Source organism: Hydra vulgaris, chromosome 06 (genome assembly GCF_038396675.1).
Source record: "Hydra vulgaris chromosome 06, alternate assembly HydraT2T_AEP".
NCBI classification, from domain to species: domain Eukaryota; kingdom Metazoa; phylum Cnidaria; class Hydrozoa; order Anthoathecata; family Hydridae; genus Hydra; species Hydra vulgaris.
Window position 1 is genome coordinate 27,299,073 of NC_088925.1, and position 25,877 is coordinate 27,324,949.

The window sequence follows — 25,877 nt, forward strand, 5'->3', positions numbered from 1 at the left end:
CTTCTACTATATAAACTATATATAGTATATAATTTTAAAATTATACTATATATAAAATATATATATTATAGTATAATATTAAAACTAGTGTATTATAAAAAATAAATAAAATATAAGCGCTTGTTGGTGGAAAGAGCAAGATTTTTTATAAAAGGTATACCTTAATTTTATTATATATTTGATATTAAATATATATATATATTTGATATTAAATATATATTTCATATCAAATATATATATTTGATTGATATTATATATATATGTATATATATATATATAGTATAATATTTTTTATATGTTAAGAGTTTTAAAAGGAAAACATTGCAAAGAAAATAAATAGTTACACAAGCAATCAACTACTATACCAAAGACGATGTAGGGTAAAGGAAGGTATGTTCGTGATATATGTAATTTCGTGATATTTCGCTCGGCATTTGTAGCGAACATACCTATTAGTCAAAAACATCGAAATTGCGTCAAATGGTACCCCAGGGTACTACTGTCGATTCACAAATAGTCGTTGGGTGCGTGTGATACGTCAATTGTTTACTATCAGTTTGTACATTCTTTAGCATTATTTAACGTGCGTTCAGCACATTTATTTGGAGTACTTGTCCAACATTTTTATTTCCAGACTTGTGTTTTAAGGTAAGTAAATTATTTTTATTAAATATTAAACTAGAAAAGATGCTTGATTTAATGGTAAAACTTTTGTTTTTTTATTAACTTCCTATAACTTATGATTCCTTATCGCAGTTACACATTTTCTTAACGTTTTCACCTCAAATGAATTTACATTTTTAATCATGTTTCTTTTATTAAATAAAATGACATTAGAAATTGTTTTAAGCACGATATAACTATATAGTTAAATGATAATAATATCTTTCTCTATACGAATCTGCAAATATTTTTGCAACCACTAGATGTAGGAATATACAAGCCACTTAGGTCAAACTGGGCCACTAGCTTAAATGACTTTATGAGGGAAAATCCTGGAGAAAAACCAAATCGGACAACTTTTCATACAATATTGAATCCAGCATTTATTAAAAGCTTTTCTAAAAAAAATATAGAAAATGCATTTAAAAAAAGTGGCATTTGCCCTTTAAATAAAAATGCCATTCCTCCAGAAGCAATAGCTCCATCTCAATTGACAAACAGAGAGATTCAAAGTACAGAAATTCAACCACACAGTAATACTGCTATACAAACATTGTTAACTATTCCATCTGTAGAGCCAACCACACCTAACCCTAATAGGCCAAAAAGGGATTCAAGTGCAAAGTGTCTGACTCCTCCTGATCAACCTATTCCATTAACTTCAAAGGATTCTATTCCTGTATGTTCTAAAAAAAGTAAAAAAAATAAAAATGCTTCAAAAGATGATGATTGGGAGTGCGGTGTTTGTAAAAAAAGTTACAACAGTGATGTAAAAAAAAAAAATGGAAAAAAATGGGTGCAGTGTTCCTATTGTTTAGTACCTTATCATGAGAGTTGTCAAACATATGAGGACATTGGTGAAGTATTTATGTGTGATACATGTTGTCAACAAGAATGTGATTTAGAAAAATAAGTTAATCAGATATAAGTATGGTTAATATTATAGTTATTATATTAAGAGTTTTTTGTAGGTCTGTTATTTTATTTTCTAAGCTACCTATGTTAAAAGTATATTTTTTTTATATATAAATATAAAGTAATGAAAGTATTATTATAATTTTGTTAACTTATAAGCCTGACTATATTTATATTTTATGAACTTAAAGTCTGATTGAATAGTTATGAATTCAAAACAAGTGTTGATATTTTTTGTTATATTATACCAGATGTTATACTTAATTAATAAAGAAAAATTTAAATATTATTGTGTATTCACGAAATTACCTAACCACTATCACGAAATTAAATATCATATCACAAAATTACCTAACTTTTCTCAATGACTTTTGAGCTTTTATAAAAACTTATCAAAAGACTTAAAATCCCAAAACTGCATAGATTCTAGTAACTTTACTCTATGTACATCAAACAATTAAAGTAATTAAGTAAAATTACTGAAATTGACTTTGTAATTACACATCTAGTTAATTTATCACGAACATACCTTCCTTTACCCTACAAATTACTTAACTACAACTATAAGCTTAAACTTTACTAACTTTTACTTTTGATGATCTCGAAATCCCGGGATTTCGGGGTGAACAATTTGTACGAAATCCCGGGATTGCCATCCCTACACCTAAGTCCATTTAAAAAATACGCTCTTAAGTTGTTTCCTCGAAAGGAAACAACTTAAGTGCGTATTTTTTAAATACAAACCTTCCATCAGTGCGAACGAATGTACCAACTTCCTTAAGCGCGAATCTGTGTAAGCATTAATTGAAATACAACCAACAAGCATATATGTGAACTTGAATTATTTAATATGGTTGGTATACAAGGGAAACCAATTAAGTCCAACAACATTATTTTGAGATAATGAACAAATAAGTTTTTGTCTAATAGTTAAAATAAATTTTTTTTGTAATATTTGAAATAAATTATCTTAATAAGTCATTAATTGACTTATTAAATTTGTGTGGTATATCAAACGATAGAGAATTTAAAATACTAAATAGTGGTATAAATAATTCCATACTGCCAAAATGAACTTATTTGATTTCCTCTGTATACCAACGATATATTGAAATTACTTGCAGGAAAATTTAAAAATATCTAATGGTTTTTCAGTTAAAAACTTTAGAAACCTTTAGTTAAAAACCTTAGAAATAAGTAACAGATGTGTGTGTGTGTGTATATATAATATGAATATATGATATTCAGCGAATTAAATTCATCAATAAGATTTAACTTTAAACATTTTATTTGTTATATAAAAATTCTGTTCTTTAAAAATTTTTAGCTCTCTTTATTATAGTCGTAAGAAATACATATCTGGAGGTACGGGCCGTTTCTGTCGTTTTATGCTGAGTTTTGTTATTGTCTCGTTCGCCCTGCGCAAGTATATAAAAGTAAAATCAAACTTCATATAGAAGCAACATAGTGATCTGCATTTGGACATTACTGATGAGACTTTCTAAATGAACGTGGAAAATAGGTGAAAAAAGGTCTAAATATATAATTTGAAAGTTGTTACTTGATCAAATTTTATGCGCAATTTTTATGTTAAATTAATCTTAGAAGAGTTAAAGTGAAAACACTGTGAACCGTATTGCAAATCATTATAAGCGTATAAAAACATTTTTGTTACTTAGGTTTTCTCCGCAACTTTTTTAATTTTAAAACGGCGATCTATGATTGAAAGTGAAACATTAATTCCTGAGGCTCGAAATGTTTTTACAATTTATTCCGCAAATTACATACTCTCCATGTTTCGCAATATTGCGCAAAGCGTCAAAACGTTTTGGCATTTGATTTAAAACGAAAAGACGAACACTTTAGTTTTGGGAAATTTTTTCACCAAAATTTTCTATTTCTATTTAAGTAGTGAAATGCGTCTAAATTTAACAGTTTAAGTGACGAAAACGTTAAACTTTTTTATTACAGTAAAAATTATATTACTGTAATTCACATTTTTCTAGCCTTCACCGAAGTATTACACAGAGCAGAAATAAGATTTCTGTTCTGTGTAAAAAAAAATTGAATAAATATGTGTGTTCAGATAAAATACATAAATAAATACTTAGAAATATAATCATAACAAAGATATTGAATTTATGTGGAAGTGGAAGACTTCTTTTGGAGCAAACACATGCACGGGTTGTGTTGTTTTCGCTCAATGTTTTAGTCACTTTAGTCTGAGTAAATAGCTCCGTGGAGGGCGCTACCAATCTCTGAAAGTTTTTAGAGATGATACCCAGTTGGGTCATTGCCTCTTTAGATTAGTAGAATCCGTTTGCATCTGGGCTGATGTAAACCATTACACACATTCGACTTTGTTACCATTAAGTTGTTGTTCTTCAAGACGTACAAAAATTGCACCTTCAGTACGAAATTGGGTTTTGTAAGCAGCAGACATGCTATATTTCACAGGTATTAAATTGTGTGCTTTAAAACCTGTGCTCTCAAACCCTTTCCTGAACCATAAGCAAGACTGTGCACCGGTATCTGTGATGACTTGTAGATATTTCGGTGTAATAGGAGGGAAAGGGATACCAAATGCATTGTTGGTAGTCATGCGCAGCTAAATTGTAGGGTGAACCAGTGATTGAGCTATGACCCATCTATCTTGGGTAAATATGTGATGATTTATTTCTGTAGAGTGTTGCTTTACATTGGGTATCAATTGAGTTTTTTTGTAATTTTATTTGAATGCTTAATTGCACTCAACTTTATCACAAGTCTGCTTGCCTCAGCATCTTTAGCGGCATTCAATTTCATATTATTTGGGATGATTCTGTTGTTCATTTTAGAATTGCGAGATCTAAGCTTCTTCCAGCAGTCTAGATACAACTTGTGAGGTTTTGTGCTCCACCCTTTAGATGATTCGGTAAATATACTATAAGATTTTGAGCAATCTGGGCATTTGGCTGTAACATTGGTATCTTTAATACCGTGTGTATTGCTCTTGTTTTGTTTCCTGAAAGTTGATACACTTGCTGTTGTTGAACTACAACCTAGTGCATTTTGTGCCATTTCCTTACCCTCGATAAAAGCAATGATATCTGCGATTGAGGCTGTGTTAAGTGAGACCCATCCAAGTACATCTTTACGGATGTCAATATCTGATAGTCCAGCAACAACAATGTCTCATATGATAGCATCGGTTAAAATCAACGGTTGTTTGTGGGTGGCAGTGGCAATGTACATTGTAGTTGTAAGTAGCAGCCTTGCCCTTCGTTTTTGCGTAGAATGACCAAATATTTTCGTTGTGTCCCTGTCTCATTTGGAGGAGTTCTGCCCTTCTGACACTAATGACCACTGGAGTATCAGCCAGTTTCTTAATTGCTTTAAGAAATGTCTCACCGTTTTCATTGATTATCTTATTAGATTAGGGTATTATTTTAGGAGTTGATTTCCGAGGTCGTCTTCACATCACTGAAACAGCTGTACTGTCATCTCCTCTTGTCTAATGTCTGTACATCTCTTGAACAATGTCTAGCGACTAATAAAATTTGCCCACTTTTCTTCAGATATATCCAGGCCAGGAGGCACCAAAAATGGCACAAGGCACCAAAAATGAAGGACGATCCATTTTTGGTGCCTTGTGCTTTGAGAAGGCTGAATGAATATGCGGTAGTGGTGTAGTGGTAAAGCGCTCGCTTCAGAAGCGAGAGGTTCCGAGTTCGATCCCCACCACGTCCCTGGTAGTACCGCGCTCAACTTGTTTCTCCGCGCAGCGACTTTGTTCGTCGATGTTCGTGTTTCGGAGTTATAGAGTTGAGAGAGGGTTATAACCACTATTGAGTAGCCTCCTCATCTGTAGTGGCCTTCATGGCCTTGAGGAGGTGAATAACAAAACAAAAAAAAAACAAAAAAAAAATGTCAATTGAGTTTGGAAGATGGTGAAGTTGGTGGCAGTTAAATAGTGCAATAGCATTAAATATAAAAGCTTATAAATTCTCAAAAGACTAAAAAGAATTTTATTGATCTTACGTCAAGAGTTGTTTTAAATTTTTAACTTTTAACTTAAAACTTGATGTTTTGAATCAACCCAACCCAGTGAAAAAGTGCACATGGGATACGCGTGGATTTTTTCCATATGTAACCCATGTGGGGATTATTATTTTGTCCCATGTGGGTTTCATATGGTAAATCCCACATGGATTCCATATGGTAAATCCCATATGGGATACGCGTGGGTTTTTACCATATGTAACCCATATGGGGATTATTATTTTGTCCCATGTGGGTTTCATATGGTAAATCCCACATGGGTTTTATGTGGTAAATCCTACATGGGATATAGGTGGAAAATACTACATGTTATAGATCTTAAATGCCACATATTTTAATCCAAATGGTATAAAAGTAGTCAATACTAGACAAATGAAAGTCCGAATACTTCTATGATAATTTTTAAAATTCTTTTAATTTAAAAATTACTTAAATAGTAATTTAAAATTAATCATCGAAGCTTTCAGAGAGGTTTAACTTAATCTGGTATTTGCTACTTTATCCCATTTGGTATTCAAAATGTGTAGCATTTTTGATCTTTTACATGTGATGTTTTCCACCTATAACCAGTGCGATTTACCTTAAACTATTATGACGAAATTTTATAAAATTAAAAACCGTGTTGCAAAATGAATTTATTTCAAAATAAATGCTATTAATTAATACATCCAAAATGAATATTAAAAATATTATTTTTTCTTTTGCGCTTAACACGTCGTTTTTTATCGATTGAATTAATTAAATCGCTTCGGCTTGCATAATACCAAGTTTTTAGTATCTTCTAACTTTCTTCAAACATTTTCTAAAAAAAATAAATAAATACAAATATATATATATATATATATATATATATATATATATATATATAATATATATATATATATATATATATATATATATATACATATATATATATATATATATATATGAGAGAGAGAGACAGAGAGAGAGAACAATTTTAAAAAGGAACCTTATTAGTCGAGCAATTTTAATTATTAGCCAGGTTGAAATCATTAATGACTACAACATTTCACAAATAATTATTTTCTAATTTATTACTTACAATGACTAACGTATTATGGGTAATTGAACACATATTATGCGTAATGAGCTTGAACCCATGAGGAGAATCCTGAAAAAAAAGTGATCAATTAGGATAAGTAGTTAAACAAAAAAACAAAAAAAACAAATGTAAAAACCTACTTTTTCAATGATGTAGACCTTGGGTGCAATAGCCAGTGGATGCAAAAATATCTTTACTTTTTCGTCATACACACGGCCTTCTATAATAACAGGCCTTGACATCGCGCAAAATGCCGTAAAAACTGAAGGCCGATTAAACTTTCACTTTTACTTATATTGATATATTTTTATATTAGGTAGGGTGTAATGGCAGTCTATGCTTTCTAATAATAATCTCTAGTAAAGACGGAAATATAAAAAGAAAACCAAAAAATTGTTAAAAGATAATCATAATTTTCGTATTTCAAATTTCATTAAGAAAATTTATGTAATATTAAATAGTATCAATAACAAGCAGAACTATAACAAAGTATATATCTATATATTAGAAAGATAACTGTATTTTTAATTTTTTTTGCTAAAAATGGCAACAATAAAAATTACCAACAATAAAAAACACCAACAAAAGTCGATTCAAGCAAAAAAAAAGTTTTATCAATATATCTCAACAGGGTAAATATTTACAAATCCAAACATATTGAGAGACATATAGGCTAATGAGAAAATAAAAAACATAACAAGTAAATTGCATAATAAAATACAAAACTAATTTTCACATAAATTATGATAGCTTTAGTACTTTGGGAGTGGTAATTAGTGAGTAATTCTTTAGCAGTTTTTTTGTGATTTTAAATCTATATTTAGCAGCAATGAACTGAAACTGAGTAACACAGAATGTTCTGCATAAAGGGTCAGTAGCACCTTGAACCCATCTCTATATATATATAAAAAAAAAGCAAAATATTGACCATTAGACAAGAGTATCAGAAGGAATTTCAAGTCCGCCTCTGTTTAGGCTATACAGATAACTTCCATATTTATAATAATAATTGGTAGAATCATCATAAATTTTTATTTCGCTTTTTTGCACATAGCCAGCTATGTAAACTATAGCCACTAATGTAGATTTATTAACTGAGCTTTCAAGATCATGTATATTATCTAGAAGTTCTTTTTCATCAGTAGAAATATCTCTAAAACATATGTCACAAGTATGACCATCAATACCATCAACAGGAATGTCAAGTTGTAATATCCATTTAGTATGTTGAATATTAATTTTTTCAATTACAGATTTAACGTTTATAAAGTAAGTACCTCCAGATCCCTGTCGAAGCTTAGAAAAAGCTTTTTCAAGTGGATCTGTTGAAAACCAACCTAATAAGACATACTTTGCTCCATTACTCAACAAAGTTTCTACGAGATCAATAAAGCCATAACATGAATGCGCTATTGCATTGCTAGTATCTAGCGTAAGCTGTTTTACACGCTTACCTGTAGGTTTCATAAAATTTGACAGTTCAGCAATATCTCGTAGCAGTTGTAACTGCGTTCTTAATGCAGCTACTGTTTCTTCACAAAAAACAGACAAACAAAACTTTACAGATTGTCTCTCTATTGGTTTTGGATAAACTGATTTAGCAGTAAGTTTAGAGAGTTTAAAAAGACAATTGCACTCAGTTTTTAAATTAAAGTTTTAGATTAAAAGAACTGGCTTTGGCTAAGTGGAGTGATTTAGAAAAGTTTATAAATTACTCCACTTAGCCAAAGCCAGTTCTTTATTGTTTAAAAATTGAAGTTCGTCAGTCTTTTCTGTCAACCAATTGTTTCGTATAGATTTTAAGAGATGCACATAATCATAAAAAAAATATATACCTGATCTTGTTAACCATGGTTTACTATCAACTGTTTTACACATTCCAAAAAATCTTTGATTTACACGGTTACCACCAGTAATTATTACCAATGTCTTACTATTTTTAATATTATTTATCGTATGAACAATTTGTTGACATTGAGAAAACTGAAATTCAGAGGAACAATTTGCAACAGGTTGAGCTCTACATATAAATTCTGGACCTCCAAAGTACATTGAGGAACAAAAGACATTTAATCATAAATGATAAAATTGTTTTAGCTAACTTTTCAGGGTAGTTTACTGCTTGACCAAACAAAGCACCTCTTTAGTAAAGCAATGAAGCTTTGACATAGACCTCATTAATTAGTAGTATGGAAATTCTTTTCAATGGATTTAAATTCATAAAAATACTATTTATAAAACTTAGGTCCTCCATTGAGCTTATTTTTGAAGTCAATCTTGTTAAAGTCCTTATACTTGACAACTTGTAGTCAATACACAAACAATCATATAAACTTCGTCGCATAGCAAAATACTCATATGCTCTACATATAATATCTGGAGTATATAAAACTTCACCAACATTAACTTTTCTCATAGCATTAAGGTGTTCGAATAGAATATTTAACTGAAGCGAACTTTCTTTATTTTTTAAAAATCTAACTGCTTCAAATAAAGCTGATTTTGTTTTTATTAACTTTAATTTGTTTACAGCTAAAGATGAAATATTACAAGTTGTGCCATTATGGTTAATTACAAATGAATAATCATTGAAAATTACTAAAATAAATAATGGAACACCAAGTTTGTACATTTTTGATTGCATGTGTAAACTTTTTTTATTAAGCTGGAAAACAATAACATCGTTATTATCACTTAACAAAGATTGAATATCGTCAAATATAAGTTCATCCTCTTATAGAAAATCATTTAACTCATTTCGTAAAATGCTTCGAAAACCGCTTGAAGTTACAGTTTTTCTAACTTAACTTGCTGGAGTAGCTAAACAACTAGGCGTAAAATTTTAAAAACAGATGGTGGGTTTAAAGGTCGTTGCTTCCCATATTTGCTTTCAAAAGGTGCTTCATTTGGCCAATGAAGTTGACATACTGCTGTATAGTCTGTAACAATAAAACCAGTTCTTGGGATAGCTTTACTACATCTTTTTCTCTCCTCTAGATTCTTCGGGAATTTATAAATTGATATTTTTGTTGTAGTTGAGTATTGATATTGTAGTTGTATAAATTGATATTTTTGTTGTAGTTGAGATAGTTCGACTTGCAAAGAGATACACAGCATTTTAAAGGCATTTTAATTATTAAAAAAACTTACCGTTAGTTTGACAATACTATTATCTTACAATGTAACGCCTTGAACCTTACAACATTATCGTCTTGAAGTTGCAATATCTAATTTATAAACCAATCAAATTTTAAAGATTTATTAAAAAAGCATGAACACAAACTTTCGTCTAATGTTAAAAGATGAAAATGTAAACACAGTTTTAGGAATTGGCCTTCAATTTAACAACTTTGTTGCGCGATGTCAAGGCCCGTTATTATAGAAGGCTGTGGTCACACATAATATAATATTCTGAAACTAATAAACAAACATCTAAATTTCTATAAGTAAATTTATTCTTTGATCATTGCCTTCATATCCTATCTTATTTTCATATCATAATCTATTATGGTATTATTTATATAACATATCACAACAGTGTTATTAAATTTGTGATGTTCAAATATCGTATGAACATTCTCTAACATGTTCATATGATATTTGAATATAGTTCTTGAGTATATTATCTGCAAACAATTGACTGATGCAAGTTCAAATGTTGTCAAAAACCAAGCATGCATGCATGCATGGGACACTGCAGTGTCCCACAAAGAAATGCTGGTTTGAAAGTCAAATTTTCTTTATTGAAAAAAAAAAAAAAAAATAGGAGGGAGATATGGAGGTTTCTGTAACTTTTTATGCTCCAAAACTTTTAACTTTATATATAATAAAGTTCATAAAACTTTAGGGACTTACGAAGTACATTGAGGAACAAAAACAGGATATTTACAGAAACTTTTCAATTTTTAATCTGGAGTACCACAGTGTAATTGGGAATAAAGTCTCTGGGTCCAGTATTCAAAGTAATACGATCTAAAGTAATATATAAATTAAATAAAATGCTTTAAAATTCATGCAGTTATACATATAACTCCTAATAGTTAACTATATGTATAACTAGTTATACATAATATTTATTATATAAACTTATTTTTTAAGGTTATGCTTGAACAAATTAGTACCAATTAATTCAAATTCAAGATTTAGTTCAAGTTCAAGTTCTTATTTGTTCATTGTTTTTTCACTATTTTATATTTATTTGTTCAGATTTGTTAACTAGTACTAATTCTTACTACAGTAAGAATGTTTTTCATTGTTGAACGTGATTTTATTAGTAACTTAATTTTATTTTCAATATATTTTGACAACACCCTTTACATTTTAAATGATGACAGTTTTACTTTTCTATTGATGTTAAATTTATTACGTTTCAATAACTCAGATTGAATTTTAACTGAATTATTGTAAGCTTTGTAGGGGTTTGTTGTATATCAAATGGTGTTGTAAATAAAGTAAAAAGAATATATATATATATATATATATATATATATATATATATATATATATATATATATATATATATATATATATATATATAGTATTTAGGCTATGGGATCATCCATAAATGATGCCAGTAGATAGAGGGGCAGTGTGAGTTTAACAATAATTGACAATGGGGAGGGGAAGTTGAGACCAAAATAATGTCAATTAAAAAATTGAATTAAAAAAAAAAGTAACATATTTAATTTAAAAAAAAAGTAAAACAATATATGCTAGCTATGAGCAGGTTTTAGAGGTATTTACACCAACAATGTGGTCTAAAAACATCTTGCTTTTGTTGCTTAAAACTGTAGTACTGTTGAGAATAAATGTATAATTGAACCAGAAAAAAATTGATGGTATATGCATTTTTTATATTATATTAACAATTCAGGTATACCATCATAATATGATAACAAAAACTGACATCATTTTCAATGGGAGATGGCAAAAAATTGACTGAGTTTGATAAAGGGTGAAGGTGTTCAATAAACGGGTCATCATCTGACATCATTATGCATAGATGACCCTATGATTTAGGTAAAATAAGTAATCAATTTGCCATATTTCTCTTAAGAAAGTGTAAGAAAAAAGCATTGTTATGCTGATAACCTACCTATTGAGCAAGCTTTGACCACCTATTTTATAAATTTGAGAGACAGAAGTGGAAGTGCGAATCGCAAAAGAACTAATAACAATGCTCTAAATTGATTTTAACTTTGTCGACTAACATTAATATAGTATTTAGAAATAATAAATGAAGTTTACATGATTTTTATAATTTGTATTTACATCCATTAATTATCAGTTGTCAGTCTCTGTTTTATAAAATGAATTATATATATATATTTGTATATATATATATATATATCTTTGTATATATATATATATATATATTTGTATATATATATATATATATATATATATATATATATATATATATATATATATATATATATATATATATATATATATATGTATATATATAAATATATATATAAATATATATATATATATATATTTGTATATATATATATATACATATGTATATATGTATATATATTTATATATATATATATATATATATATATATATATATATATATATATATATATATATATATTATTTTTACTTTATTTACAACACGATTTGATATACAACAAACCCCTTCAAAGCTTACAATAATTCAGTTAAGATTCAATCTGAGTTATTGAAACGTAATAAATTTAACATCAATAGAAAAGTAAAGCTGTCATCATTTAAAATGTAAAGGGTGTTGTCAAAATATATTGAAAATAAAATTGTAAACAATAAACAATAAATATATAACATAATATAATAATAAACAATAACACTGTGGTACTATAAACTAAAAATTGAAAAGTTTCTGTAAATATTCTGTACTTGTTCCTCAATGTAGTTCGTAAGTCCCTTAAGTCTTAAGGACCTTATTATATCTAAAGTTAAAAGTTTTGGAGCATAAAAAAAGTTACAGAAACCCATCTCTATCCTACTTTTTTTTTTTTTAATAAAGAAAATTGGGAATTCTTCGAGTTTCAAACCTGCATTTCTTTGTGGGACACTGCAGTGTCCCACAAAGAAATGCAGGTTTGAAACTCATGAAACTCCCATGCATGCAAGATTGGTTTTTGACAACATTTCAACTTGCATCAGTTAATTGTTTGCAAATAACTAACTCAAAATCTAAATTCAAATAACTATTATATTATCCTAATAATACGTCTATTTGAACATATCTTAATCTTTTTTCTATAAAGAAAGATAAACATTATTCGTGGTACTTACATACTTGCTTGCCATTCTCTCTATTAATATAAAATATTTTCACACAATGTAAACGTAACGCAATGCAATGTCGATTTAAAAATTTTTTTTTCTAGTTTTTTTTTTAGTTACCAGCTTTTAAATTAATTCCCATACAAATCCCACAGGAAACCCACGTGGGATTTCCCATGTGTGTAAATACCATATGGTTCCCACATGTAACCCATGTGGGATTACCCACATGGGTTTAAGGTGACAAATTTCCATACGGATACCACATGGGAAAATCCGTCCCACGTAAATCCCATCAATCCCACACGGAACCCACGCGTAACCCATGTGGGACGCGGTTTTATTTTTCACTGGGACTGGAAAAGATTTGGCTATATAAGCTTAATTTTAACTTGATTAACTCATTCTATATATTTTAAATGCTGTCACGATTTTAACATGATGAGGTGACAATTGGGCAGGCAAAAACACAATTTTAAACCTTCTATGATTACCAAAATGGAATTTAACTACACTCATTTCTTTTTTGTTGATTTATTAGCATTTTATATTAATCTTCAGTTTAATCCTTTATCTTGAGTTAAAAAGTTATGCAAACAGGTATATTTGACGCAAACTCAGAAGTTAAGCTATGTTTTGCATTTTCTAATCAACGAGATTTTTTTTTATAGATTAACAACTTTGAAAGCCAAGTTTCACTGAAAAATATTTTATTAAGTGAGTTTATATTTTCTAATTTTTTAGGTCAGTTTACATATATAGTTTTGAGAGAAGTTTTTTTGTTGGTAACAAGTCAAAATTAATAAACGGGGAGGGGGTGTTAAGAAAAAGCAATCAAGATTCTATAAAGAAGTTAGAAAGAACAATTAAGATTCTATAAAGATGAACTTTGAAGAGCTTTTGTATTTAAGTAAAACTCTTAGTTTTAATTGGACTTTCTATGCTCGGTATTATTATATAGCAATTTTCTATTAACAATGAATTACTGATGTTCAAATTACATTTCAAAATGAAAAATCGAAAGCGGTAATAAATAAATTAAATAATAACCTTAACAAACCAACTAACCTTAAACAAATTAAAAGTGGACCTTTTATCTAAGCAAAGTATTAGGATTCTTTCGACATATCAATAGAAAAAGCTTGTATACTTCTAAAACTCGTAGTCACAAGATGATTAAAGCATTGTTACTCCAACTATTTTACAATCTGCTAAATGTGTTCATACACGATCTATTGCTTAAACTACATTTTATTCAAAGGATAAGAAATAGAGGAATTTCGAATTTTTTTAAAATTAATGGAAAATTGATAACGTGATAGTAATAAAACGTTTATTTTTTAGACCAAGAAAAACACCTGGCATTACTACAAAAGGATATTTTCTCTACGACAATCGACTCGAGTTTTTTAAACTGTTTAAACTTAATTTAACTGCTTTTTGAGAAATATTTTTAAAATGATTATTAAATGGTTAAATAAACTTTTTTTCAACCTATCTAACAACAACATTAAATGTAACATAAATATTTTTGAACAAATTCAACTTTTATTGCCCTTCAACAGTTTGTTTAAAATACAAGTTTAATAAAGAAGAATAAATGTCAGCACATTTTCAGCTTCTTTTTACAATAAAAATATGCTTTCTCATTAATTCTAGATGATTCTGGAAAAGATGCTCAAAGTCAGTGTTCGATTTTATTCACTTCTATTGATTCAGAAACTAGTTCAATGTTTTATTTTATTTGTGTATACACGCACGCACACGCCTTAGTTGACTTCAGACATCAAACGCTCGTTTAGTATTTAACAAAATAAAATAGTTTATATAAGTTTTTTTTCACTTTATTAGTTTTTTTCTTCATTTTTACATAAATTGTGGAACATAAAGCGCTAACTCATGCAACATTTAAAAGCCATGTTTAGTAAAAATCACACTTCTTCTAATACTGCAATCTATGCGGTATTATTAGAACTAGAATAAAAATTTGTATTAATATGCAGAAAGTTGAATAAATATTTTATTTAACAAACAGTATAAAATATCAAATTTTATTATTAACATATAACTATTATGTAACAACTGTTTTAATTTTTTTCTAAAAAAGAAAATTAATCTGTTCTTGCAGGTCATATAAAAATGAATTTTCATAAATCTTATTCTTAAGAATAGCCAGCCCATTTAAATTGAAAATTTCTACGAGTAACGATTCTTACATAAGAAAATAAGCTGAATAAAATTATATACAACCTTCGGACGAAAACTCGTTTATTTCATCCCCGATGACATAAGTATTGTTTTTTTGATGACGGATTTGATGGCGCCTGACATCAACTTTTCTATAAAATGCATTTCCGCAAATGTTACAAGAGAAAGGTCGTACACCGGAATGGCGACGCATATGAGTAAGCATATTTGAAGATTGAGAAAATACTTTTTTGCATTCTGGGCACTCGTGTGGTTTCTTGCCGCTGTGCATAAGAGAGTGTTTTTTCAGATCCGATCGTCGTAGAAAATCTTTTGAACAAACAGTACATGTAAATGGTTTTACATTTAGATGAATCAACTTATGTGTCGATAAACTAGACCTTCGTTTAAAATACTTGTTACACGTTGGGCATTCAAAACGACGAGTTTCTGCGGTGGTTCCTATCTCTTTATTAAGAATAACGCCTGAGTCGGAACTTTCTGTATCGCTATCATAATACGGCTGCGGTTTTACGTGACGCACGTCAGGAGGGAGATTTACGGAAAGTTCTAAAAATTCAGAAAAACAAAGAAAATATAATCCGCATTATTCAATTATTTATAACTTCTCATCTAAAAACCTTTTTTTTTTTTAAAGAAAACAATAAACCTTTTGTATAAGCTTGAAAACTGATGGCGAAGATTACTACTAATAATAATGATAATAATAATAAATAAAGTTTTTAAAACAAAGCTGGAAAATAGTGAATGAGAAATCACATCGAATGTTTTATGGGAAATCACAACAAAAGAAATAAGAGAAATCAGATTTTTAAAAATAAGCGTTTTTCAAAGTTAAAACTCGAATTTAACAAATAACTTAACAACGCTTTAGGATGTCAAATATTTTATATTATTTTTTTTATAAATAAGTTTAACTATAATATAAATATACATGTATCCTTGTAAACTATAAAAATTATAATAACAAAGCTCGTAAAAACAAAAAATACATTAATAAAAAAAAGCCAAATATAATTTTTGAGATAAGAACGCTGAATAGATAAGTTTGTACAACGAAGAGTCAAAAACAGATCAAACTTAATACGCAAAATAGAAATTCAGCATAAATAAAATAAAAACAATTACCTTTCACAAAGTATAAAAAATTTTTAGCATCCGCAGCAATAAGATCGTCTTCAGCCATACCAATATATCTCTATTTTACACGAAACACAACCACTTTTTATGAATTTCGCTTGTAAAAAAATCGTTAAACTAAATCTCTTAAAACTAAAAAAGTTTATCTCTATATCTTTTAATTAATATTCTGATGATTTTTTGAACCTAAGTTACTTTAAAATGTCTATTGTTTTTAAACAACGTCACCTCAACAAACTGTTATCAAACGATTTATTTAATTAGTTCCGCTCAATTTAAATCGTTTTTGTTTTATTGCCTCTAAAGTGAATAGCTTTTTAAAAAACAATAAACATCATTAATACAGCAGCAAGAAATTATTTTAGTTGTTTTTTAATATTGCTGAGATTACCTTTTGTGTTATAAAGCACGTGGCCCAACCTGTTACTTGCTAGAAACCTGGTACGAGTTAAAATTAACTAAAGCAATCGCTATTGGTTTATTTATGTTTTATCTTTTTAAGTTATACTCAAAATTATTTAATCTTTCTTAATTTTCTTTTCTTTCATGTTTTAAAGAGCGAGTTGTAAAAGTTTTTACGTTTTTGTAATTTTGTTAACAACTTTCAAAAGTTTAAAAACTTTAAAAAATATTTTACTTACTTATTCATACCTAGTTCACATATGTTCGCTCTTTGAGCAAATGGTCTTTCGAAAAAAGTTTATTAGTTCGCAATCGTAAAAGAATAGAGATTTAAGGGGGAAAAAATAGTTTGCATTCGCTGTCGTAAACTCCGCTTGAAATAAAAAAACAAATCTAATCGTCCAGAAGTTACGAGGACAAATAGTCAAGAAGCTTTTAAAAACCCACAACGCGTTTTTATTCTTAAATAACTGAATAAATCATTCAATATATTAAAACTTATTTCAGAAATAAAATGAAGAACTATTAAGCCCAGATGGACTTAATTTTCTCACGTGACTCTTTCATTTTCATATATAAAAGTAAAATAAATTATAGAGAACTAGCAGATGATAAAAAAGAAGCCAAATTACGTAACCAGCATAAAGAGCATGATTGGCTAGTAGTAAAAAAAAAGAGATAGTTTATAAAAAAAATAAATTTTGTTATATAACAAAATATATAAATATTTTTAAATTTTAATAGCCGCAGAAACTCTTTATTTTATGAAAAAATCTAAAACTCAATGGAAAAATATGCTTCCCCCTCTTTTAGCCAAACTCACTACCAACAAGGCTGCAGGTATACACAATCATAGTTTGGTGTTACAATGAAAATGACAAAATAACAGAGTAAAAAGTCAAAATACAACATAACGGTTTAGAGAAAGCTTGAATAAGAATTCCGGAGTGTTGGTTAGTTAAAAGTTAGAAAGGTAGATATTGAAGTGTTTTGATTAATTTTAAATTAAAAAAAAGGCTGAGATCTCTGTAAATAACTAGTCAAATGACAACAAACTTTTATAATTAATAATAGCCCCATAAAGGCCGCAATTTTTTTTTATTCATTTTATTTAAATAAGTAAATAGAAGAACCACCCCAAATATATCAATAGTACTAAATATAAATAGTATAAAACAACGGGAAATATTTCATAAAGATAGAATTACAGTACAATCACACTAGAACCTTTGATTAGTCGGACTTTTACTAAGTCGGATGGGTTTTTAACTCTCTTTGAGTTTTCCTTCTTAACCAAGCCGACATTTGGTCCTGAAAAGACGTCTTTTGAACTTTCAAATAACGTTCAGAACGTCTTTTGAACGTTTATAAGACGTCTTTTACGGACCAAATGTCGGCTCGGTATAAAATCATCCGCTTAAATCATACCCTTGCGAAATCAGACCATTTGCAAAGTCGAACAAAGTTTTTGAGGTCAGTTTGGCAAAATACTTTGATTAAATACAACTTTTATATTGAGTTGCACGTAAGTGTACAATAATACAATAAAACTTTAAAATATTCAAAAACCATTTAAAAAAAAAAATTCAAAATTACAAACGTTCGAAAACCAATTAAATACCTTTGCGTCAAATATAATTGAAATAAACTTTTTCACGGATTACTTCGATTCGATTAAGCTACGAATAGTTCATATTTATTAAGATAAAATAAGCTCAAAATAAGAACTATAACTGAAAAATAAAAAATACTAAAAAAATTGACAAAAGAAAATTAGCTTCATCCGTATCAAAGAAGTATGGCAATCTAAGGCAAACATGGTTTGAATAGTTAAAAAACAACAACAAAAAAGCACCATATACTCAGATGTCGAAATAAAACTTATACAAATGGAGTCAGGAAGGGAGTCTTCACGAGCATTCAAATAAAGCATGTCATATGTGGTTTTTTAACACCCGCCACAACATTTTTGTTTCAGAAACCATTTTCAAAGTCAAGGCTTTCTTTTTTGCCAAAGAACTTGGTAGTGACAATTTTCAAGCATCTGATGGGTGTTTAATACGTAGAAAAAAAGAAACAACGTTTTTTTTTAAACAATATCAGTATTCTATCATTTTAAAATGATAAAATACTGATATTCCTGACTCCATTTGTATAAGTTTTATTTCGATGTCTGAATATATGGTGTTTTTTTTGTTTTTTTTAAACTATTGAAGCCATTTTTGCCATACTTCTTTGATACGGATGAAGCTAATTTTATTTTGTCAATTTTTTTTAGTATTTTGTATTTTTCAGTTATAGTTCTTATTTTGAGCTTATTTTATCTTAATAAATATTAATTATTCGTAGCTTAATCAAATCGAAGTAATTCGTGAAATGGCTTATTTTAATTAAAGTACATAATGATAATTTAAAAGTGATGACCCTTAAAAAAAATGCAAATTTTAAAAAGGAATGGTAAATAAACAATAATAACCAGAATATAATAGAATAGAAGCCAGAAAAAGACTTTAAAAGTTGTGGGATGTAAAAATAAATATCGTTCATTGATATTTATATATTATTGGATAGTTTTTACTTAAAATATCTATAAAATTATTCGTACAAAAGCTCTTTGTGAAATAAAAATTATGCATGGAACTATTATACTCATGTCATCATCCAAAACTGAACTATTCATCAATCAATTCATTTTTTTTTTTAGTTTACTTGAAGTTCAATCGAAAAAAATCATTACGACGCAATGCGAGCAAATAAAACCCTAAAATATAACCATTAAAACAAAAGCAAAATTAAATAAAGTTGATTTTTCAATTGCCTTTTTTTTTCTATTGTTTAAGTAAAGGTCAAGATGTTACCAATAAAAGCTTGGTTCCTTAGAGGAAAACAATTTTGCTAACAACATTGTTTCGTTACGACATCCGGGATGTATTCAATGCAGACAAAATTGATTTATTTTATAAAGCAATTCTAATGCAAAAAGTGTAACCCTAACCCTATGCATTTGAAAGGTATACAATGTAGTGGAGCCAAGAATCGTAAGATTCAGCTAACTGGTCTTGGCACTGCTAACACATAGACGGATGTTTAAAGAATTGTTTGAAAGCTAAGATGCCTGCGCTTTCAGTTGTTATAAATAACAATAGGGGTCGTCCATAAATTATGTCACGCTTCATGGGTAATATTTTTATGATAACTCATACGGAACTTGTTTCTTAAGAGTTACGATGTTGTGAGGGAGGGGTCTAAAACGCTCAAAAATTGCGTGACGTAATTTATGGACAACCCCTTATCCAAACATGAGGTAACTGTGCGGCCGTGGCTCAGTGGTGAGAGCGCTTGCTTCATTAGCAGGTGATCCAGGTTCGAAACGAGATCTGGACAAATTTTCGCGTCACGGTAAGGAAGGAGGCGTGAACCTCCTGGTTAAATGCACTTCCGCGGTGCTCTGTGACAAGACTGTTAGGACTTCTTGGGGCACCTAAAAAAAAATAAAAACAAACAAACAAATGTCACGTAAGTATAAATTTGTTTGATTATACATCAAAATTTTAACTCGAAGATCGAACTAAAAAAAAAACTATGTAAAGTATTGTATTTAATATAGTTTACTATTTTGTTTAAATTTTAATTTAAACATTCATTAACACATGTATAACCACTGTATAAACCTTTATCTTCAAATTTAAATCCTTAAGAGATTAGTAAAATTCTAAGATCGCTAATTCGATGTATATATGAAGCTAAGATATCCGAGCTATATATAATAAAATCTTTTCACTTTACAGTATTTATTTTTTATCACACTGCATTTTTCCAAAAATATTTTTTTCAGGGTTGACTTCAGAGTTTTTTTACATAAGTTTTATTTAAACAAAGCTTACATACCAACTAAATATATTCAAACAAATGAAATGTTCTTAGTAACATAAAACGCATTTATATTTTCCAAAAATTAGCTTTATGGATTATAAAATGTTGGAGCGAAAATGTCGGATAAATGATGGTTTATTTTGTAAAATTGTTCCAAAAAAAGACACTAAAAATTAAAGCGTGTACACGAAATAAATGTGAAAGTAGAAAAACAACTAAAAAAAGTACTCCCTAATTTTTATTTCGAACCAAGTGATAATTTTAATACAATAATATAAGAAGATCAAACATTAAAAAAAAAATTAATTATTCCTGTGGGAATCTAATAAAATGTTGAGCTTTTGCTTTAATGGTACGCATAAGCTTGCGCACAGAATAAGAATCAAAACTATCTGATGCTTTTTTAAATGATATTTTAATATCTTCAATGTTTCTGCAAAGCTTTTTGTTTTTTTCATTTTTCTTTTAATAATAGCCCAGTACTTTTCAATAACTCTCAATTCTGGGCAGTTTGGAGGGTTTTCTGTTTTAGGCATAAATTTCACATTATTCTTTTTATACCATTCCATAGCTAGTTTACAATAATGAATTGAAGCTAAATCAGGCCAGAACACAGGTCTGTTATTGTGTGATTTAATGAGAGGTAAAAGGCGTTTTTGTAAACATTCTTTAACATATATTTGACCAGAAAGTGTAGACTGAGAAATATAAAGTGCTGATTTTTTGCTACAACTGCAAATAGCTTGCCAAATCAAAGCTTTTTTAGCAAACTAGTCATGTTTTGTGTATTTAAATTTCTTATCTGCTTTTCCTCTATATTTGGCAATATAATAAACAGCTCCAGGAATTTGTTGATGATCGTGCTTGATATAAGTTTCATCGTCTTCAATAATACAGAAATTTTTAGAAATAAAATTATCATAAAACTTTCTGCCGCGGCTTCTTGCACTTTTTGTTGAGTTTCAGAACGGTTGGGCACTTTTTGTGCAGATGAAATACCTATAAAATAAGATTTAAAAGTTTATACATTTGTTCAATGTGTATTACATCGAATACAATGTGGATTACATCGAACAAATGCATAAACTTTTAAACTTTATTTTAAAGGTATTTCATCTTTTTTTTTATATTATTAATATATTTTTTTATATAATATATTGATAATTTTATTTCAAGGATATATAATGTATATTATTATCTTTTGCTTTAAACTTACTATACAATACTTATTACTTCTAAAGTTCGATATATTTTCGGATAATCCATTGTTAGCAAATTTATTTTGCCTTTATATGAAGCATTCCAACAATTTGCATAAACGCGATGTAAATTGCTTGCTTATATCTTGCCAAGTTTTATGTTTTCATTCACTTTATCTTTTCCAGCTCTGTAGACATTATACATTATCGACTCGAAACGGTTTAATTCAAAACGAGACAAAACTGTGTAATCAGGCCCGTTTCATAAAATTTTTTTTGAAAAGGAACTATTATTTTGGAGAGGCCTAAAAAAATATGATGTCTCAATACAAAAAATATGAAGTATTTATATTAAAAAGTGTTACTACATATTTTATCACAAAATTGTTGCCTAAATTATTAAGGTACTTCTATGAAAAAAACTTGATATTATAATATTGTATTGTTGTTATTCTCTTAATTAAGACTAAAATTTATCATAAAATCCAGGTTTGCCATTGCCACTTTTTATAAATCAAACATTTTTGAAGTTTACCGATATATTTTAATAGTGTTAATGCATCTTATTCTTAGCAACGCCCTTAGCAATCGCGTTATAGAATAATGAATCTCCTTCATAAGCTCTTTCATAAAGTACTACAGACGCACTTGATTTACTGATCAGCAGTTTAATTCCCATATTATGGCTATTAATTGAAAATATATGAGGAGTTCTATAAAAAGATTGCGAGGACGTATTGGCATCTTCATCTTTATTGAGCCTCTGTCTGGTTAATTCTTTATTTTATAAAGATCGTTGTAAATAGAAAAGTTTATATTTTATATTGTATATACAAAAACGGTGCTTATTGACAAGATTTTACTGTCTTCTTCGTTCTACGAACATTTTTTTTCTTTCTTGTATATATGTATGTTAATTATTTTTGTTAAACAGAAAATGAATGAAATTAAAAAAAAAACGATATAAAAACAACAAAAAAACCACTAGAAAACAGACCGATAAAAAAAACGTTTTATTCAATTACTTAGTGATGTGAAATCACTAAACTCGTGTTTTTAATTCAAAAATAGTAAAAAGTATTTTTGATAATAGGGGAGACTGGGACACGCTGCCCCACGTGGTAGGTTGGTCCATTCGAGTTTATTCAAAGGCTAGACGTTTTAACAAGCTGGGAATCTAAGTGAAGATTGGTAATAATTCCATCCTTTTTTCAAAAAAATCATGTTTATTGGACCATATTTAAGTGTGTGGGGCCGTTTTAACAATTTTTGATAGATCAAAGTAAATTTTGAAAAACTTGTTTAACGTGTTTATACTCACTGACGTTTGACAGTACAACATCAAGTGCCATATTTAAAGCTTATAGTGTAAGGATTATTTTAGAATATAATGTTCCGCAAAATTAGTTGATGGTTTAAGGAGAAAGTTGTTCATACTCTAAACATAACAATGGGGCAGATTGGCCCGTTGCAACCGGGCACGTTGGCCATGTGGCTAACTTGCCCCGTAGATTTTTAAAATAATTCGGGTAAATTTGTGACGGTTATATATTTCTGATCTAATATGTTTTACAAGTTTCAATATTTTTATAACAAAACTGTTTTTGTTATAAAAATATTGAAACTTGTAAAACATATTAGATCAGAAATAAGCCTCATAAACAAATAGGCATTTGTTTTTATACGTTTTTTTGGGTTTTATACGTTGATAATAAGAAAATATCACTCGTATACATAATATTTAAATTTGGATAAATAATCTTGTTATAAAATGTAATTTTAACTTAGATTTACATATGTCTAAACTTAAATATTGTATATATTTATATATTATTATTATATATATTATTTAACTTATAATATAACTTATATATGTAAATTTAATTGATATTCAAACTTTTATATACTAATTATACTTACATATATAAATTTAATACTTTATACACTTAACTTTTCATGTTTAACACTTAAATTTATATATGATATATAAATTTAATATGACATGAGTTATGTAAATTATCAATGATTAATAGTAAATACACTTGAGTTTGATATTACTGCAACAGTACATAAGCCTAATGCAGAACATACGCCTAAAAACGCAGCTATAGGATTTAGAGATTAGAGATAGTATAGAGAGATTTACTATCACCTAAATTAGATAAAAAATCCTGGCACAAGTTTGGCTATGCCAAAAGATTTCAGGTATTTCTATTTTCTCCAACTAATTTGAATATAATTTAGTACTTTAATTTATTTAAACATTTAATAAGATACTTCAATATAAAACACTGCTTTGATATATTTAAAATTTTGAATTTTTTAGAGACTGGGACAGATACCTAATATAATTTCAATGTTTATGTCTAATGGTAATATATATTTTATATTTCTTGAACCTGAGCAGGAAGTTTTGCTTGAAGAATACTTAATGAAAGTAAGTGATGTTTACTTTGGTCTTTCTCCTAAAGAAGTTCGACGGTTTGCTTATACATATGCTGTTGCTTGTAGCAGGAAAATTCCTCACTCATGGATATAACTTCAATCTGCTGGTAGTGATTGGTTCTCCGGATTCTTAAAAAAGCATACAAAGCTTTCTATTCGCTCTCCTCAAGCAACAAGTTTAGCTCGGTGCACAAGTTTTAATAAACATAATGTAAATTTATTTTTTGACAACTTAAGCAATGTTTTGACTAGGTTAAAATTAAGTGCTTCAGACATTTGGAACATTGATGAGACTGGAATCGCAACAGTGCAGTGGTTTGATCGTGTTGTTGCACGTAGAGGCTTTCGCCAGATAAGTCGAGTAGCATTAGTAGAAAGAGGAGCATTAGTGACTATGGTTTTGGCGGTTAGTGCGATTGGCAATAGCATACCTCAATATTTTATCTTTCCCAGAGTTAATTTTAAATCTCACTTTATTCGTGATGGACCAATAGGATGTGATGGATCAGCACATTCTTCAGGATGGATGACAGAGACAAATTTTCTTAAATAAATCAAACAATTTTTCTATCCATGCACGTTGTTAATGGAACTTGTTCAAAGTGTTGTAATCAAGAGAATACCAAGAATTTATCTTTGTGTTTAAAATTTTTCTTAAGCATTAAAAATTTTATAAATGTTTTTAAAGTCTTTATAAAAACCTTTTGTTAAATAGTGTTACGATTTTTTAATTTTTGTTATTTTATATTAACTTTATAAATTAAGGAGCTTGGCGATAAGAACGAAATTGTATGAGTACGCTGTCTATTTATTGCAGCAGAAAAGTCTAACAATTTGTGTGTGCTCTGATATCGCCATTTTTAATGATGTTTATAATGTTCTTGGGAAAGTTTTTGATTGTTTGAATTTCCTCATAAAAGTTTTTTTTTAAATAAAAAATGCATTAAAGATTGATCGCAATGGATTTTTAAGTCACTATAAACAATCAACTGGTACTTTAAATAAATAATGAAAAATAAGAAAACTAAGCAAAAATTATATAAACAAAAAAAGGCATTAAACGCGGTCGATGATATACTTTTGGATCCGATTGAATTAGTTCTTTGTAAATAATTAATTTTTCAAAAGTTTTTTTTTTTATCAGCATAGAATTTGTTTGTTTGGTTACACCATTTACTAAATAGCGACAATAATACTTTTTTAAATTTTCCTAAGTTTTAAATTAAGTTTTTTTTTTGGAAAATTCTCTTTTCCTTATATCGCTACAAAATGACTCATAATGAAGGATCTGATTTGAAACTTTGATTAGGCGATGAAAAATGTGAAATTTACTAACTCCAGTATAAAAGCGGTTATAACTTTGAAAATTTTGATGTTTTGAATGTAAAAGTAACAAATATTGTAGTGATTTAAAACGTCTGTAAAAGTGTTTAAAACTTTGTGTTAAATGTTTATAAAAAATCTGTTTAATCGCGTGAAAATTGTAATACCAGGAGTTTTGTCAAGGGCAATTTCATTTGTCAAGGGCAATTTCATGTCAATTATTTCTATACTATTTGTATAATTTACATTTCTTTTTAGAATTGAAATTATATGTCATAACTACGTTTTTTTTAATTTTAAACTAGTTCTGTAAAGTTATGATATGTTTA

At 28.4% G+C, this 25,877-nt stretch overlaps 2 protein-coding genes across 2 annotated transcripts; both read right to left on the reverse strand.

Moving 5' to 3' along the window:
- Positions 1 to 6,239: 6,239 nt before the first annotated feature.
- LOC136081753 (uncharacterized) lies at positions 6,240 to 8,336 on the reverse strand. The gene is made up of 3 exons (XM_065799749.1): positions 6,823 to 8,336; positions 6,683 to 6,751; positions 6,240 to 6,421 (listed from the first exon to the last, which is right to left on the reverse strand). Exon 1 carries the CDS (start codon positions 8,147 to 8,149, stop codon positions 7,613 to 7,615), a length of 537 nt encoding a protein of 178 aa, XP_065655821.1. The 5' UTR covers positions 8,150 to 8,336; the 3' UTR covers positions 6,240 to 6,421; positions 6,683 to 6,751; positions 6,823 to 7,612.
- A 6,659-nt stretch (positions 8,337 to 14,995) lies between these two features.
- LOC101236759 (zinc finger protein Gfi-1b) lies at positions 14,996 to 16,504 on the reverse strand. Its single transcript, XM_065799750.1, has 2 exons — positions 16,295 to 16,504; positions 14,996 to 15,715 (listed from the first exon to the last, which is right to left on the reverse strand). The coding sequence occupies exons 1-2, from the start codon at positions 16,350 to 16,352 to the stop codon at positions 15,198 to 15,200; spliced, it is 576 nt and encodes a 191-aa protein (XP_065655822.1). The 5' UTR covers positions 16,353 to 16,504; the 3' UTR covers positions 14,996 to 15,197.
- Positions 16,505 to 25,877: the final 9,373 nt, after the last annotated feature.

What these genes read in the sequence shown, in the direction of transcription:
- LOC136081753 (XM_065799749.1), bottom strand. Translation starts at nt 8,149, where the DNA reads ATGAAACCTACAGGTAAGCGTGTAAAACAGCTTACGCTAGATACTAGC.
- LOC101236759 (XM_065799750.1), bottom strand. Translation starts at nt 16,352, where the DNA reads ATGGCTGAAGACGATCTTATTGCTGCGGATGCTAAAAATTTTTTATAC. An exon ending in TTTTTTATACTTTGTGAAAG is followed by an intron (nt 15,716 to 16,294) that starts GTAATTGTTTTT and finishes CTGAATTTTTAG; the next exon opens with AACTTTCCGTAAATCTCCCT.